The following is an 18,528-nucleotide window of genomic DNA, read 5'->3' on the forward strand; positions in this document are numbered from 1 at the left end:
CTTCCAGCTCAGGTTCCACAATCGATAAATGTATTATATGTACTCAGTGGGACTAACGACTGATTATTATTAACTCATCCAAGAGGTTGGATTTGTAGTTGGTGTCATAACAATTAAAGGTGCACAGGAAAGCGTTGCCAGTTTGTTGTGGCATTACAAGTGGACAACAGCGATGCTTTTTGTTTAAATGTTCAATGATTGTTATATTTCCCCCTCATTTACCCCCAACCCCAACACCCCCTCCATCACATTCAGTCAAAACATTTCTTCCTGTCAATGCTCTCACTTGATGTCATTTTCAGGGCTGAACGACCTAGTTCCAGAAAATCTACTCGTCATCTTCGATGAGAACGAACTGGAGGTGCACACATTTATGCTGTTATCATATTTGTATAAAAGGTCCATCATAAGAGCTCACAGGTTATTGTGGTTGTACGAGTACATTGAGGTTCGGAGTGATATAGATGTATGAGTGGGTGAGGAGCCTGTTCTTTGATTTTTAAAAATATTTTTTTTATACAATTCAATATCCTTGAGCCAATTGTTCCAAAATTTGTTGTACTACATTATTTTCACATGCGGAAGGTCAAAGCCACAATATAAACTTTCAATCCTTAATCAAATTGAAATAAAAACATGAAATAATGGCGTTTTGGCCGAGTGGGGCAGAGCTTTTCAGCAATCGAATCCATTACATTTTATTATTTATATTCCGTATCCAGAGTGAAAATGAATATAAAAAAGTTCCACGATCATTAAATCAATGTTAAAACGAAAAATAAACCCTCTCGCCGATCGCACATCATACGTCGGGTGCGTTAGAGGAGCGGAGCTTGGCTTACGGATTGGCCCTTTCGCATCGTAGTCAAAGGTGAATTATACATACAGTATATATAAGCTTCATTGTCTTCAATTATTTTCCAGAAGCAATGCTGCGAAAGGAGAGACATTTACTTGGCCAGATATACATCCTCATTCAAGCAAAGAAAGAAAGCAGACATTCAAGAAACAGTGACATCAGACTCCTCTCCATCATGACACAGCGAAATGTGCAAAAATGCGTAACACAATATAGATAGACAACAGCCTGCTCGACAACACGAGATTGAAGAGAAACCAATCTTAAACGAGAAAATGAGGCAACTTGGCCCAACATGGCCGTGGTGCACTTCTGGGTTAATTAACTCATCTGGAATGTAGTTCTGGGGAGCTCATGAGATTGCATGTCATCAGTCCGTCCACAAATACTTGCAACTTCTTCTCTGAAACTACACACACGATTTCAATTAAACTACCACAACGTTCATCACCATGTATGTACCAAAGTTTGTTCATGGCATTAAAAAATTGGGGTCTGAGGGGTCTACGGAGGTGGTTTATTCGGGGGGGGGGGAGAGGTTGCCCCTAAAAGAGGTATTTGCTTTCTTCTCAGAAACAACACACAATTCCAATGAAACTTGACTGCAAGCTTCATCATCCATGATGTACCAAAGTTTGTTCAGGGCATTAAAAAAATTAGGGGCCAAGGAGGTGTAAGGGAGGGGTTCCCCCCAAAATATGTATTTGCTTTCTTCTCAGAAACTACACACACAATTGAGATGAAACTTGACCACAACTTTCATTACCAATGATGTATCAAAGATTGTTCACGCTATTTCAAAAATCGGGGTGAAACGAGATTTATGGGGATGGAGGGGGTTGCCCCATAAAATCTGTATTTGCTATAATATTGGTTCATTGGTACATTTTGCTGATTCCGTCTCACGTTGACTTCCTCCACCTTATCATTATTCTCCCAGGTGAGTGCCCAGGAGTATTGCCCCTATTTTTTTGCTGCAGCTTTAAACATCAATCTTCTTGATGGTTTACAGAAGACTAAATAACCCGATCTTGATCAGGTGACCCAACTTATTTACAATATAAACAACAATGGTAACACCATCACTTCCCCCGATATCTCCTCACTGCTTTACTCGGTTCCTCTCTTCATTTCTTTTTCTGAATTTTAATTTTGTCAATTTATCCCCTCCCAACCATTTGCTGTGCACACCAAATAAGCACAAGGACAATTTCAAGGTCGACGTGGCCTCTTTATCTCCACCACCGAAGGTGAAGGAGGTTATGGTTTCACCACTTTCTGACTGTCTGTGTGTTTGTATGTCTGTGTGCAGGATATCTCAAAAAGTTGTGGGTGGATCTGGATGAAATTTGGTTGACAGGTTTGGTGTGTGACAAGGATGAACTGATTAAATGTTGGTGAAGATCCGGATCCGGATCCGACTACTCTAATTTTTTAAAAGTGATTCTTCACTATTGAGAAATAGGGCTAAACTGATATTTAGCACGATATCTCAAAATGTTATGTACGGATTTGGACGAAACTTGGTGGATACGTTGGGTGTGTGGCAAGGACGAATTGATTCGATTTTGGTGAAGATCCGGATCCGGATCTGGATACGAGAATTATTTAATTTTTGAAGTGATTCTTCACAATTGAGAGATAGGGCCAAAAACGATCTAGTACTGTATATCATGATATTTCAAAAATGTATTGGGCCCGATATGTTTTCGTGGATCAGGCATTATGTGGCGGAGGTATGCGCTCTACCGAGTCCCCTTCTAGTTTTTTTTTTATTGTTTCACATGCAAAAATAATAGTTTAGTGCTGAAAGTTCGTGCAACGACTTTTGTGACATTGAGTAAGTTAAAAAGGAAGCGACACCAACCCTAGTCAAATAATTCTGGGTAAAAGTGTGTGGCCGCCAATATACATGAGTGCTGTGAAATAGAGGTGTATCATTAAGTTCCTTGTGAAGAAGAATATCAAACTAGTGGGAACTCACAGGAGACATTCTGCACAATTTGGCGATGTACGTCTTTCACTTAGTTGCGTTTAAATGGTGAAGTGAGTTTATAAAATGGACATGAATTGGTGAGCGATCTTGAGCATCCTTGCAACAAACTTCTGTCACTAAGCAAACCGTGAATGTGTTGAACAGAACTTCGGGAAGCAGTATAGCATAGGGATGTTTGTAGAAATCTGATCATGGATGGCACCAAAAGTTGGCCATGACTTGATGAAACTAAATAACTATAATGTAAGGTGGGTACCATGGGACCTCACTTTTATCCCAATACATTTGGTGTGGCCATTGCAACAATGCTCTTGTGATGCTATTGGAGGGAGGGAGAAGATATGAAGAAAATTATGAAATGTGATGAGACTTGGGTCGATAATTTTGTGCTACAGTCAAAGCAAGCCAGCATGGAGTGGAGGCATTCGTTGTCCCGGCCACTACAAAAAAAAAAATTAAGGTTCAGCCATAGGCCGGAAAGCTTGAGGCAATAGTTTTGGGACCTTAGCAGTTTAATTTGTGAGGAATCTATTGAAGATGGGAAAACAATTGATGCACAAAACAACAATTAGAGTTCAGAGAACACCTTACCCCAACCAGTGTTTAAGTGTTTAATTCAATTAAAATAATATAATGATTTTAATGGTTGTACAAAAAAATTCCGGAAGTTTAGCGCCGTTTATGCAATGTTTTGTATACCACTTTATTTAACGTGTCCAAGTACTGTTAAACGGAAGGGTTTTGAAACTGGCAAAAAGGGGATTTGTGTGATTATACAGTATTCAAGTACATAATTTAATTGAAATAAAATAGACTTTCATGGTTATAGGAAAAAAAATCTGTAAGTTTACCGCTATTGATGGCAGTGTTTTATACACCACCTAATTTAACATGTTACATTAGTTATTTGTTCCTGCTTGTGTTCAGGGCTGAATGCCAAAAGTAATGGGCGTTATATCCTTTATGATGTCTTTAAAAACAGTAAGTTTCCTGTTTGGAATGATTTTCAATTTTGTTTGACTGCCAAACAGGCAGACAGAGTAAAAAGAAAGAAAAAAAAAATCTCACTCTTCTCTGCACATGTGTGATCAGGATAAATTCAGAGCCAAGATACTGCTAAACTACAGGCTCGTTTTCCGATTCATGTTCAAAAGATAACGTTCAATTAAAATCAAGTGGTTGCTCAATCATAAAATGTCATTTGTAGATGGACGGACGGACGGGAACCAATTGCTTAACCCCGTTGTTAACTTCGTGTGCATGGGGTAGCCAGGTTGCCGGCACTAGTTATGCAATGTAGTGTGAAAAGCAGTTCACAGTTGAGGGCCAGGTATGCTGTCTCAAGGTGTGACTTTACTGCATAATAATGCTCACCACTCATATGGCAAATATGACCACTGCTTGTTTAAGAAATTGGTTGGGAAGTTGGTAATCATCCATCATACAGGCCAGACTTGCCACCACAGTACAGGTGTGTATGTTTCGCAGTGGAATAATTTGATAAGTATTTGAAGATTCGTAAGCTCCCTGTTGTTTTGATTTTTCTCGAATAAAAATAAAAGTCGTCGTCAACCTTGAACTCTCCTCTTGCATGGCCTTCTCCTGGGCCTGTTAACCCCTTACCTCTGTCACATTGTCACACTACTTTTGTGATGTACCTTGACATGGAACGTCTTTACTTTATGGCATCTTGATTACAACTGTTAAAATAACTTTCTGCACATCTTTGGTGCTGCTTCATCTTTGGTCAGAAACCACATCCTGCTTTGCTTTGTGTTCTTCTTCTTTTGTATGCAGCACATGGCTGTGGGTAGCATTATTTGTTGGGGATGCAGCTGTGCTGCTGACGCAGTGCTCCCTGGTATGTGAAAGCAGGAATTTAGAATTCAGCCAGGGTGCTGGCATTAGCTCACCGCTCTTTGTGAAGGAACCCCCTGGATGTTTAAAATTCACCAACTAATCAATCCGAGGGACAGCATACACATTGATGAATGGCCCTGTCTTCGAAACACCAGTCTGACAATTTATAGTTGGTCCAACATTTGAACCCAGGCGAGACGGCTCAGAGGTGAATGTGCGTACCGCGAGGCTATCCTGCCCACCCTTTGGTGTGTGTGTGTGTGCTTGTGCTGCACATACTGGACACGAACATTTCACACTTTACCGCATGATTTGTATGAATGGACTAGATTTCGGTCATAAGTTTTGATCAATAGAAATATGGTTTCAGCTATAACCTGTGAATTACAATTTGAGTCTGGAGAAAGTGACATAGAGAAGTGCAGCTGATTTTGTATGTGTTCTGGGTAAATTAAATACAACTGTCATCCAATTCCTCCACAGCTGCTGATGTGTGGAATGGGCAGCATTGATGTTGAGGACTTTCAGAAGCACACTGTTGTTCAGAGTTACAGTAACTACTTCATGAAGAAGGTGAATTATATATGGGTAAACTGCTTGGTTCAAATCCCGTACACTGTGTTGATTTGGCTATTGTCTCGTGTCCTCGTTTCGTATGTGATATACGTGTTGGGAGAGGAGGAAACAGCACTGCAAGTAGATTTGGAAAACTAGGGAAGGGTTAATGTAGATAGAAAAGATCATGGGAAGGGATGGAGGGTGAATTGAGATGTTTTGTTACGTGTGTGTGTATGTATGTATGTATGTATCTATGTATGTATGTTCATAAGCACCGTTTCAGCAGTGTGTTCTCCACTATTTATCCTGTATGCAATACAAAATTTACAAAGTGCACTTCATTCTTCATCTTCACTTAACAGTTCTCTGCACATATAATTGATATTTTATTTATTTACAAGTGGAAAGTATAGGAGAATGGTACGATCCAGTCAGTGAGAACAACCTCCTACAACAAGGGAGGGGAGTAAGAGTGAACCCTTATGCTGTTGCTTTTGCAACAGCAATGAAATAAATAGCAAAATAAGTGGTGACGAATTGAATGACTAAATAAATGTAAAGTTTGTGTTGGTGAATTGTAAAACACAAACAGTTGAAATTAAGTGTGCTGTAACAGAAATGGCATTTCTTATTGGACAAATGGGTTGAAGGAAATGTATTTAAATCCAAGTCCCAGCTCTCTCACTTGCGTCGATATTTGTTCGAGGTAAATTTTTCGTTTGAGAGCATCCATTTCAAGGTAAATCTGATGAGACAAAAACTGTAAGGCAAACTATGTTTCCATGTGAATACAAAGATGCTTCAAGGTCTGCAGGAGTACTGAACTTAATCAGGTGAAGGTGTGGTGAAGGCTTTGTTTACACCATGAAGGGCAACACATTGGGATTCACAACGTTCCAGCAATTATGGAATGGGTTGACAGTGCAAATATAGAGTTTTAGATGCTATAAATAAACATCGTCCAAGTACAGGAGCAGCTCAGATCTGTCACTGTCATCACCTTGATTTACCATGACATGTCATTTTTCTTTTGTTATAAATAATTAGGATGCTGGTCCTTTCTAAAAATGCATATATACCTAATGTCCTGTTTGGGTTCTATTTACTTATTATGCTCGTTTACCTCATCATTTCTGTAATTGATAATGCAAAAATTTATGTTACTGTGACGCAGGTGGGATTGGCCAAATAGACTTCCTGTGTCCAAGTGTCTGTTCATGTTGTCCATGTCTCAGCTGTTAATCAGTCATGTCCATTCCTTTGTGATTGTGATTGATGTGGTTAATGTGTTCATGTGCATTGTGGTTGTGCATCGAGTAATGTGTGGTCATGTCTAATGATGCAGGTAATGCCTTGGTTTTGGACCGTGGTGGCCAGCCTCACACAAGAAGAGCTTGCGCGGTTGCTCCAGTTCAGCACAGGGTCCTCTCAGCTTCCTCCAGGAGGTTTTTTGGAGCTCACTCCAACGTTCCAAATTATTGCCTCAACATCTCATGGTACTCTTCCGACTGCACATACTTGGTGAGGGCTTACGATGTCAACTGAATGTATACATGTGTTTTGTTGTGTTGTTTTATTTTAATATTTTGCACAAGCGAGAATTTCTTCACATTACTTTGTACTGAGATTGGTTTGATGTTTACTCATCTCTGTTGATTAGTTTTATTTTACATTTCGTTCCTCTTGCTTCAATTCCTGCTCATTTTTATTCTTTTTATCACGTCATTCTGCCTCCCTCCTTCTTCCCCACTAGTTTCAACCAACTGTGCCTCCCCACTTACGACTCTTGCCAAGAGCTGCACAAAATGCTCAAAATTGCCATCACTGAGGGCAGTGAAGGATTTGGTTATGTCTGATTACTTCTTCACTTGAATATGTAAGATCTGGTCCTAAGACTAGCTGGTGGAGCTTTCACATGAGAAATTATCGCCAGAGTTGGACACTTGATTGTTTCAGGCATGACTTTGTGTTATTACTTGTAACGGGGTTCATAGTTTTCTTGCCTCCGTATGCAAATCAAACTCAGGACTTTACCAGCTTGCACTCACCATTCGACTCGTGCTCAAGCAATATCTGTCACGATAATCAATGTTCTTATCACCAAGTTTGAGCCATACCAGCAGTGTATATATTTATTATAAACCACATTTGTACAAAGGTTTTATTTTTTTATTACTGTAGGTTCCTACACATGCTTTCTTTAATTATCCGACATTTGCATTATATCAAGACTGCTGCAGTTATATTGATGCATTTTACATTGGCGGATGATATCGGGAGAGGATTTGAGGTTTGAGCTTTATGATTGAGGCCTTGGTTTCATTTATGGAAACCAGCCTCCCATTTCGCCTTTGTACTCTTATTGTATTTGTAATACTTAAGCAGTCATGACAAAATTATACATGACTAACTTAGGCCTAGGTGAATGTGTGAAATTCCAGGGAATGGAACCGAATTGAATAAACACAGCATAAATTAAGCTCAAAAGCATCTTTGTTGTTAATTGTGAAAAAAGTAATTGTTTATTTTTTTTTTCTCCTCTACTATGTCCCAAAATGAAAGCATTTGCTCTAATATCTTTTGCGTGATTTTGCCTGCTTGCAGTGCAGAAAAAAACTCATGCATTGACTTTTCATTTTCAATTGTTCATGTTCATAACTGTAGATGCATTGCATAAAAAGTAAGGACATCTTACCTTTACATTGCATTTCAAACAGGACATGATGAACAACTTCACACAGAACACGAGGTTATTTTTCTGGGGGTGAAGTCGAGGCTGTTATAAAGGCCACCACGTGAAGTGATGGTTAAATTAATCTGTCTTTTATAGATGAGTTTCAATTCTAATTTGAATATGAACATTGGAAGTGAACCCACCTTTGTTCACATACATACAGTCGTGGCTAAAAATATTGGCACCCTTGCACTTTTTTTCAAATAACTCACAATTTTCTCGAAAAATAAGTTGGAATTGACAAAAGCATTTGGTCTCCACAATTCTTTGTTTCACTGTTAATATTGTTACGGTTGTGGAAATTCACAGAACACCATTCAGGCTTCCCAGAGATCAGTTATGTCGATAAGTGTGTGTTCAGATCAGATTTCCCCACCGATGTCTAAAGGAAATTATTCGTGTTACCGGGCTGTGATCTTTGATGTAGTGTTTTTCCTTTGCTATCTTTATTTTGGATCAATGACCACAGCCACCTTCACAACAACCACCTTCTCCACAACCGCATCTCAACTACCACAGCTACCTTCTCCACAACCGCCTTCACAACAACCACCTTCTCCACAACCGCCTTCACAACAACCACCTTCTCCACAACCGCCTTCACAACAACCACCTTCACCACAACGACATCTCGCCATCTCCTAAACCACATCTCCTCACAACATAACCAACAACGAACAGCATCGCCTCACCTTCATCTCCATTGCGCCGCCATCTTTGCGCCAGCCACTGCAAGTTCCCAACGAACGACATCACCGCCGACAGATGCAAGGGTTCCCTGTTAGGACGGGGGCCGAGGATTTCCACAATGTCCGCGTGGGCTGGTGATCTCTGCAACGTCCACTTTCTTCCCATGACTTGCGATCGGATCAAAATATCCGAAAGGGCGGAGCCAAAGGGGAGTCAGAGGTCGGAGGGGAGAGATCAAACCTCGCTTCACGGACTCCAAATAAAGGCGCGCAGAGACGCCAAGCGAGTGGTTGAAGGTGGAGAGGAGTTGAAGTCGGGGTTCAGTTGAAGTCGGTGGAGAGTCGGTCTGCAGCCTGTGAGGAGTCGCATGGTGAGCAGGCAGTCGGGATCGTCGCAGCGGAGCCTGGAGCACAGCCTGCCGTGCCGGGCCAAACTGGGTCGCTGGAGTGCAGCCGGAGAGGAGTCGCCAACCAGCGGCAAACGGTCCGAGGTGATCGGGCCCCGGGACAGTAAGAACGACGCTGAGGAACGGGCGGGCTCTTAAGAGAGCATCAACTCTAAAAGAGCAAAGGCCCGTTCGTTCCTCTGAGGCGTTGTCGACTAGGCCCGATCGACCGGGCCGCACGACGAGGCCTGGGCCGAGCCGCAGTCACGCCAGCTGCTATGTGGACGGGACGTCAAGGAGCGCCCAGCGAGTCACCACGAAGGTGACAGGTAGCCTGCTCGGTCTCTCAGAGCTTTTGCGGTCTCCACGGCTCCGTGAACTATAAAGACCCAAGAGGTCCAGTTCTCGCCCTTGCCTTTCCTGGGGTTTTTTTGGAATGAATGTTGTGGCACCGTGTCTGCGAAGTAGTAATCTGCTAAGTGATTGTGTAGAACGGTTGTAGTTCTTCTTGTCATGCTTTTGTTGATTGCATTGCTTTTCTTTGCCTTGAATAATTGCATGCATGTTTGCCTCGCCTAATTGTATATGTGCATGCCTGCATACGTGCTATAATAATAAATGTCCTTGTGTGAATGTAACCTGCTCGTTGCATCCTCTTCCCTCAATTGAACTGCCATTATTAAGTGCGGGACATTAGCGGGCTTTTAAATAGCCGATAAGAGAATCGGGTCCGACGGGTTTGGCGATAATAATCCACTTGGCAATCGCAAACGGACCGAGCTGCTTAAGCGGCTCGTTTCCGTACGAGTTCCGTCGAGGTACAATCTCTCGGTAGTCTGCCCGCGCGATTAATTAGGTAATGCGACCATTCGGCGATCGGACCCTGTAGCGCGGGTAGAGTATTGAAAGGTTTTGGTGTGCTTAAAAACACACCCGTAGCTGGATTTCGGCATTGTTCCGAAAGCTGCGACTAGGTTTACCCGTTCGGTGGGCGAGAGCGGCCGCCATTGGCTAAAAGCGGTCACCCGCACACCGACGGGCAGGAAACCACAATATTATATAACCTTTTTTTGATTCAGAAGTTAAAATATCCTTTTAAATCAGAAAATAAAAAGAAATGGCATTGACAAAATTATTGACACCCTCGACTTAATATTGGTAGCACAGTGTGTGGACAAAATAACTGCAGTCAAGCGCTTCCTATCGCCATGAATGAGCTTCCTCCTTCTCTCTACTGGCAGTTTGGCCCTCTTTTCTTGTGCAAACTGCTCCAGTTCTCCCAAATTTGACGGGTGCCTTCTCCAAATGCTGTTTTCAGATCTCCCCACAGGTGTTCAATGGGATTTAGTTCTGGACTCGTTGCTGGCCACTTCAGAACAGTCCAGTGTTTTGTCTTGAACCATTCTTGGGTGCTTTTTGACGTGTGTTTAGGGTCATTGTCCTGTTGCAAGACCCATGACCTTAGACGAAGACCCAGCTTTCTGATACTGGGTCGAACATTGCGCTCCAAAATGCCTTAGCAATCTCCTCATTTCATGATGCTGTGCACACGTTCAAGGTACCCAGTGCCAAGAGGCAGCACAGCAATCCCAAAACATCACTGAACCTCCTCCATGTTTGACTGTAGGAAGGTGTTCTTTTCTTTGAAGGCTTCATTTTGTATTCTGTAAAAATAGAGATGATGTGCTTCACCATATAGCTCAAATTTGGTCTCATCTCTCCACAGGACATTCTCCCAGAAGGATTTTGGCTTGTTCAGGTGTGTTTTGGCAAACTCCAGTCAGGCTTTCTTATGTCGCTCTCTGAGCAGTGGGGTCCTCCTGAGTCTCCTACCATAGAACCCCATTTCATTGAGTTGGTGACAGATGGTGCGAGTTGAAACTGTCGTACCTTGTGTCTGAAGGTCAGCTTGAATCTGTTTGGCAGTTGATTGAGGTGCTTTCATGACCATTCGAGCAATCCTTCGCTGCAATCTTTGATCAAGTTTACTCTTGCGCCCACGTCCAGGGAGGTTGGCAGCAGTGCCATGGGCCTTAAACTTCCTGATAACATTGCGTAGGGTAGACACAGGAGCATCAAGGTCTCTGGAGATGGACTTGTCATCGTGAGATTGTCCATGCTTGGCTACAGTCTTGTGTCTGACCTCCTCAGACAATTCTCTGTTTTTTCTTTTCTTTTCTCCATACTCATTGCGGTACACACAGACACAAAACAGCAGAATGACTCCTTTTCTCTATTAATACTGGTTAAACGAGTGATTTTTATATTGCAGGCACCTGCAACTCACCACAGGTGAGTTCAATTTCAAAGTAAAGGAGAATCACCTGCTTGAAATCGAATTATTTTGACAAATTTTTCTGAAAGTTGCCAATAATATTGTCCGGGCTATTTTAGGATTTTCGTGTGGAATAAGCTGATTTAGTAATTTTTTTCAGCTATTTTTTGTGTTCTTCCACTGCAAATCAAAGAAATACATATGTGGGTACCAAAATATTTTTTAATTCGAACAATTTTCTGGAACAAATGGTGCATTATTTGAAAAAAAGTGCAAGGGTGCCAATATTTTTGGCCACGACTGTATTAGCATATATGAGAGCTGTGTGGAATATGCCAGAACAAATGTGTTCCACAAGAGATAATCTTGGTTTCTGTTGTGTGGAACCAAATTGTGTGAGTTCAAGTGTGATGGTATGAGGCTTGGGTGGTTCTCCTACATGTGATTCTCAGCTGTTATCTCAATTCCAGTTCTGTGCCCATTATGTTGCATATTGTGCACGTTTGTGCGTGTGTGCATGTGTCTGCTTTAAAGGATTAATAGGGGAGGAATAGTGGAGGATTGACACATTACAGAAGGGAGAGGCCATGTTTTACAAGTTTTATCTGCTTCAACGCAGCACGACACCTCGTGGTAAAGCCAATTTATATTTATTTTACATGTTTATTGCAATTGAAAATCATATATTTTTGTCTTCCGCTCACCTTCCTCTGCATTTTCTCCAAGTCCAGGAACCTAACCCCCTCTTTCCCCTCTGCCTTTGGTTTTAACTTTTGCAGTTTTCAATATTGCTGCATTTTCCAGGACCAAAATCCCATGGTGTTTAAGGGTTTACTGTACACATGTGTACTGAAAGCACATTTCACTCAACCTATGTATTAATTGAAACCAAGTCAATGTCCTCTCCGTTTAGTGCATTATAGTCTGGTACAGAGCTTCGGTACAGCCAAAGCAGTTTCTTGGCAAGCTTCTCTTTGAATCATGAATAATACACTGCTTTAATACTGAACATTGACGTTGTTATTACAATATGATGATGATTATTATTATTACCTTGTGCTCGCGAAGCAAAAAGCAGGGTAAGGCATTCGGTTGCATACGTACGTGTGGCATATGTGCGTGTGTCTGCATTTTTAAAATTAATTTTCTTGGCAACCGTTAGTCTGATTGACATGAAATTTTTACCATAGGAGTGCCTCTGCCTGTATAATTTTTTTTTAATTATTATTCATAATTATGACGTCATGGGTAACGTGATACAGCTGTCCTCTTGGAAAAACTTTACACCTCTATATCTCTGAAACCACTCCATGGAAAAAAATTGAGACCTGGCTAATTGTCAACTACTACTCATGGGGAATAAGATATGTTCATGACGATGTCATTGGTGCCTTCATTATGACGTCATAATTCGACAAGTACAACACTTATCCGATCATTATAAAGTTTGTTTTTTTTTTCTCAGCAACTGTTGGTCTGATGGACACAAAATTTTCATCATAGGAGCACCTCCTCCAGAATATTTTAATGATAACCATGATGTCATTGATTATGTAGTACAGGTGCCATCTTGGAAAAACCGAAAAACGTTGCACCTCTACATCTCCAAAACTGTTAAATGCGCAGGGTAAGTATTCAATGAATACCATCTAGTTATTATTATTATTAATGTTGCATCATTATTATTATTACAATAATGATATTAAGAAACGTTGGCTAATTTGTTATGACTTGTGAGTAGTTATTGGAATTGGTTTCTGAAATAATACACCGTTTCTCATTGAGCGCTCGTAAATGGTTTTTCCAGCACTCGTAAATGATGTTCCAGTGAAAACGGCATAACAGACAGACAGTTGGACAGACAGATGGACGGATGGTGAAATGCGCCGACTTTAACACAGCATTTAAAATGTAAAGAATATGATGGGAGAGGCTTTTAATATTATTTTCCAAACTAAATAACCAATTCTCGATGGACGAAGTGAGATAGGGCATAGTAGGAAACGATTGGAGAATTGGAACCACGACACAACCACAGGTGGGTCATCGACTCTGGAGAAATTGGGAATTGAGCCGCGGAATTGATTCCAACCAGGTGTTCGATTCTTCGGCCCAAGCCGCGATTGTATATAGATATTATTCTCGCAAAGAAACCATTGTTCTACTTCCACTCACATTTGCCTTTGTGCCACAAGTATGATGGTTCACAACTTAATCCGTTTGAATCTCGTCTTCATGAAGAACCAAGCAATGGTGGCTTTGATTTATGGCAATCATAAGAACGGCAAGTGATGCTGTCCAGTTTGAATTTTCAGCTGTTTTTTTTTTTTTTCTTCCATCCAAGCCTCTCATTAGACTCCAAAACGTTTTAATTGTATGCAGCTGGAAGCAGTCTAATTTTCTGTCGTTATGCATCAGTCATTCTGTGATTGTGTTGGAAGGACATCTAACTGTGATGGGTATCCAGTTAAAACTCCGCCTCGGCATATCTATGCACAGTTGTCTTCCACTGAAAAATGATTACCCTTAAATGGCCATTCGCTGAGATTTAGGCATTTGTCCTGATGCCTTTTTTTATTTTTTATTTTGTATACCTTGTCGAGGCTCGTGTGAGAGCTAACACACAACGCACAGCAAGGGGGGCGGGGGGGAGGGCATGAGACAGGAGGGGCGGGAGTGGGAAGGACAAAACAGTGGGGAACAGAAACATTAGGAGATCTGTGGAAGGGAGAGGGATGGGACGGGGAACATGGGGAATACAAGATGGACATTACAGGGACTTTCAGGAAGGAAAGCAGGACATTTAAAGGAGGTGGGTTTGGGGTGGATTATCGGGGGTAGGAAAGATCGAGGATTTGGATTGGGGATGATAGGTGGTGGTGAACATCTGTTTTGAAGGCCTGGAGGAAAGAATGGGATTGAATAGAGTTTATTTAGAGGGAGTTTATTCCAAAGGTGGGGAAAAAAGAGGAATGAAAGATTGAAGGTGAGCAGTGATTCGTGATTTTGGTAGTTTTACCAGAAGGGGGTTGTTGGCGGACGTTGAGCGCCCTGCGGAAATGTGGTGGGGACAAATCGCAGAGAGAGCAGGGGGGGGCGAGGCTGGAGAGGAGACGGTAGAAGACAGAAAGACCACCGACCAGCCTGCGGTGATTGAGTGAGAAGCCCAAAGACTCAGCCTCATTGTGGGAGATGCCAATGATCCGAAATGCTTTGGTTTCCACAGCGTGAAGCCGAGAAAGGTGGGAGGCAGGAGCACCGGCCCAGAGGGGAGAGCAGTACTCAATCAGGCTGTGGACAAAAGCTTTGTAAGTGGTCAAGAGCTCAGGTGGGCCGAGGAAGGACTTTGCACGACGGAGGATTCCCAATCAGCGACTGGCTTTGGAGGCGAGGTTTGAAATGTGGCTTTCCCAGGAAAGGTCATGGCAGATAGTGAGACTCAGAAGCTTGAAAGAAAGGACTTCTTCCAGAGGATTGTTGAGAAAGTGGATGGGGGGGTTTTCTAAACGGTCCTTTCGGAGAGACAGAGTGAGAGTGTGAGATTTGTCCGGATTGAAAGACATGTTGCACGTGTTGGACCAGTTTGTGATTTTATCCAGATCTGCAGTGAGCGAAGAAGCTGCTGCTTGCCGGTCTGAGGGATGACCGATTGTACGGCAGAGGGTGGAGTCATCAGCAAAGAGATATGGAGGATTTTCCAGAGTTGGAGAGATCATTGATGAAAACCATGGAGGATTTTCCAGAGTTGGAGAGATCATTGATGAAAACCAGAAAAAGAACAGGGCCCAGAACACTACCTTGAGGAACTCCAGCCTGGACAGGAAGAGGGGATGAAAGAACTCCATTTAGGGCCACACGTTGACTGTGACAGGAGAGGATGTCTGCGAGCCATGAGTGGAGATGGCCTTGGATACCATAGGAAGAGAGTTTGGTGAGCAGGGCAGAATGCTAGACTGTGTCAAAAGCACGTGATATGTCCAGGGATACGGCTCGGATTTCCTGTCTGGCATTGAGGACCTCCATCCATTGTTGGGAGAGCAGAAGCAGAATATCCAGGGTGGAGTGACCTGGTCTGAAACCAAATTGATGGTCGGAAATCAAGCCATTGGAGAAGAGGAAGGATTTAGTGTCTGAAGCGATGATTGATTCCATAACCTTGCTGATGATTGGGAGAAGGCTAATTGGTCTGTAGTTGCAGGGATCTGTTTTTGCACCTTTTTAATGCAGGGCAGTAATATTTGATTTCCAAGCAGATGGCAGATGACCTTGAGCAAATGAGAGGGTGAATAGAACAGAGAGAGGGGTGAGCAAGTGCAGAAGAGCAGGTTTTTAGGACACGTGGGCTGATGCCGTCTGGACCGGTTGCAAAATCTGAGTCGAGGTTTGACAGCAAGCTCTCCACCTTGTCAGGAGCAAAGAACACAGAGTCCAGGGAGAGTTGGGTGCCACTGGGTAAGGTGGGTAGAGAAAGTGATGGGTTTTGGACACAAGATTCAGCTGCAAACACCGAGTTTTGGTCTTCAGCCTTTTCAAGTGCGGTATCAGCATTGCGGCCATTTGAGGTAAGAGAGGGGATGGAGGGGAAACATACACCAGAAACAGATTTGATTAGATGCCACCAGGATTTTGAGGAGGGAGAGAGAGGTTTGAAAGTTCAGACTTGAGCTTAGAAAGATGTTGTTTTCTGGCTCTCCTGAGGGTAGATACACACTTGTTCCGAGCTTTGTGGAAGGACCTGAGATTACCCTCAGTTGTGTTTGCTTTCCATGAGGCAAAGGCAAGTTGTTTCAGGACAACTGCCTCACCACAAGATTCAGTGAACCAAGGGCGGGAGGAAGGGTAGGACAACTGAAGACGAGAGGGGGTAAATCTGTGCACGAGGGAGAGCAAGTTTGTTTGAAAGAATTCCCAGGATGAGTTGATGTTGGAGAAAGTAGTGATAGGAGAGCAGTCTGTAAATTTGATGGCTGCTTGGAGACCCTGCCAGTCGGCTTGAGTGAAATGCCAGACTCAATGGCACTGAGGTGGTTCTCTGATAATAGCCAGAGAGATGTCCACTTTGACAAGGACGTGGTCAGAAGAACCAATTGAAGTGGAGGAAGAGCAGCAGATATTGTCAGGGAAATTTGTCAAAATCAGAAGAGATGGAGTACCATTGGTTGAGATCCGGGTCGGGAAGTTGACCGATTGAGTCGCACAAAGCTTTTGCTGAGATACCATGACAGGTGAGAGAGGTACCCACATCGAGCCAACTGGCATCATGACAATCGAAGTCTCCATATATGAGGAAGAGAGAGTTTGGATGAGAAGATAGAAGTTGGTCCATGTTTTCGGATAGTGAGGTGTAGATGGAGTTATCACTGTTAGGTGGATGGTTCAGTACACATATAAACATGAGGTGGGAGTGGAGGGGAAACCGTAGCCAGAGGTATTCCTGGGGGTGTGGGGGAGTGAGGGCAGTGCATGGAGAGTGAGGAATAGAGTCTTTGATGAAGAGAGCAACTCCTCCACCAGGACGAGGCTCAGGTCTGTCATACCGGAGGAGGGAGTAACCAGGGAGAGATACTTGGGAGTCAGGCACATCTTGGGGGAGGAAAGTTTCTGTTCGGCAGATTATGTATGGTTTGTCAGTGGCAACCTGTATGGAAAGATCTGAAAGGTTTTAGCAAAGGCCCCGGATATTTGAGGTCCACACTTAATGAAGAGGGAGGGGAGGAGGGTTGTTGAAAGAGTGTGGGGGATTGCAGAACAGCTAGGGGAGGGGGCCAGATGAGGAGGAAAAAGGCTCTGTGGTGCTGGGGAAGAGGGGGGACAAGAGAGGGGGAAGAAAGAAGGCAGTTGAGGATTTGAGGAGGTGGAGTGAAGAGATGGAGGTGAGAGGGCAGTGGAAGGAGGCAGCTTTGTGGATGAGAGGGGGAGCAACTTTGAGAAGGATGAGTGAGGGGGATGAATGCTGGGAGAAAGGTGAGGGGGAGTTTTTGAGAGAGGTGAGAGGGAGGCTTGGAGGGAGAAGAGTGGGATGGTTGCTTTGAGAGTGAGGGGTGAGGGGGGTGAATTAGCACTGAAGTGGGAAAAAAAGAATCGTTGATGGAAAGCGAACATTCATAGCAAACTGGGGTTTGAAAAAGTTTTAGGTCAGAGATGCGATTTAACACATATCTTGATGGATGCAATAAAGGCAAATTCAGAGAATGGAGAGAAGAAACACCAACGGTTGGATTTTTTCGGCAAGGTATGAAGGAAAGGTCGAATTGAGAGCAGTCTGTTTAAATATTAGAAGAGTCGTGCATTATGATACAGTAAAGAGTACTACACGTGTGAAAGAGGAAGATGAAGCATTATAAGAAATCGTTTTTATTATTATTATTATTATTATTATTATTATTATTGTTGTTTGAGAGAGTTTCAACAGATTAGGTCATGGAAGTGTTGTAGAAAAAAATCGTGAGGTGAATGGTGAATTTGGATCGGTAAACACAGGGGGTGTAAACGGATCACGTGGTTATGGTGACAGGAAAGACAGAAGATGATTATTTTTTGATGTATTTTTGAAGAACAGGTATGATTCGGGAATGGAAGGTTGTAGATCGGAAGAAATCGTGAAGGTAATGGCGAGAGAGAGTCAATTCAGTTGAACAAAGATGGTGTGCCGGCAAGAGGAAAAAGAAGAGGAAGAAGAAGAATCGAGACTCTTGAGTATGCAAGGAGAAAGGTCGTGTTTTATTATTATTATTATTTTTAATTTAAGACAACAAATAGAGTGATTAGTTGGGAGGGATGGGGGACGTTAGGAAAGTGGGGAAGATAGAAATTGAAGGTAATGGGGAGAATATACAAATAAACAAGATCGTACACCGAGGGGAACAAAGGGTAGACCTCAAGCACCCGGTATAACAAGGTTGACATAATATCACAAAATAGCACGATTTTTTAAAACAAAACCGAACGAGGAACACCCAGTAACATGCAGGTGAGAAAATAAACAGTTAAAACGGGACAGATAATGACCGGAAACTTAACTTTAAGATCAACAGCAGAGAGCCCTGAAAGGAGACCTGCCGACGCTCCAAACCCAGAACCGGAGATCAAACCCAAGGTTAGAGTCCCATATTTGACCCAATACAAGGTTATAGTGCCATATCCTTACTGATTTGAAGTTTCCATCAAAAGT

At 42.6% G+C, this 18,528-nt stretch overlaps 1 protein-coding gene across 5 annotated transcripts in view; it reads left to right on the forward strand.

The window, feature by feature from the left end:
• Positions 1-7,752, forward strand: part of AREL1 (apoptosis resistant E3 ubiquitin protein ligase 1) — a 94,267-nt gene extending 86,515 nt beyond the window's left edge. For all 5 annotated transcript variants that reach the window (XM_085869873.1, XM_085869874.1, XM_085869875.1 and 2 more), the window contains 4 exons: positions 303-361; positions 5,199-5,288; positions 6,619-6,794; positions 7,027-7,752. In XM_085869873.1, the coding sequence (XP_085725999.1) occupies positions 303-361; positions 5,199-5,288; positions 6,619-6,794; positions 7,027-7,129 (428 nt within the window). In that variant the 3' untranslated portion in view covers positions 7,130-7,752. The remainder of the gene's footprint in view (positions 1-302; positions 362-5,198; positions 5,289-6,618; positions 6,795-7,026) is intronic.
• The last annotated feature ends 10,776 nt before the right edge of the window (positions 7,753-18,528 follow it).

The sequence above is a fragment of the Eptatretus burgeri genome, chromosome 2, assembly GCF_056783735.1.
Source record: "Eptatretus burgeri isolate ZD-2024b chromosome 2, Ebu_testis_v1, whole genome shotgun sequence".
Taxonomy (NCBI): Eukaryota; Metazoa; Chordata; class Myxini; order Myxiniformes; family Myxinidae; genus Eptatretus; species Eptatretus burgeri.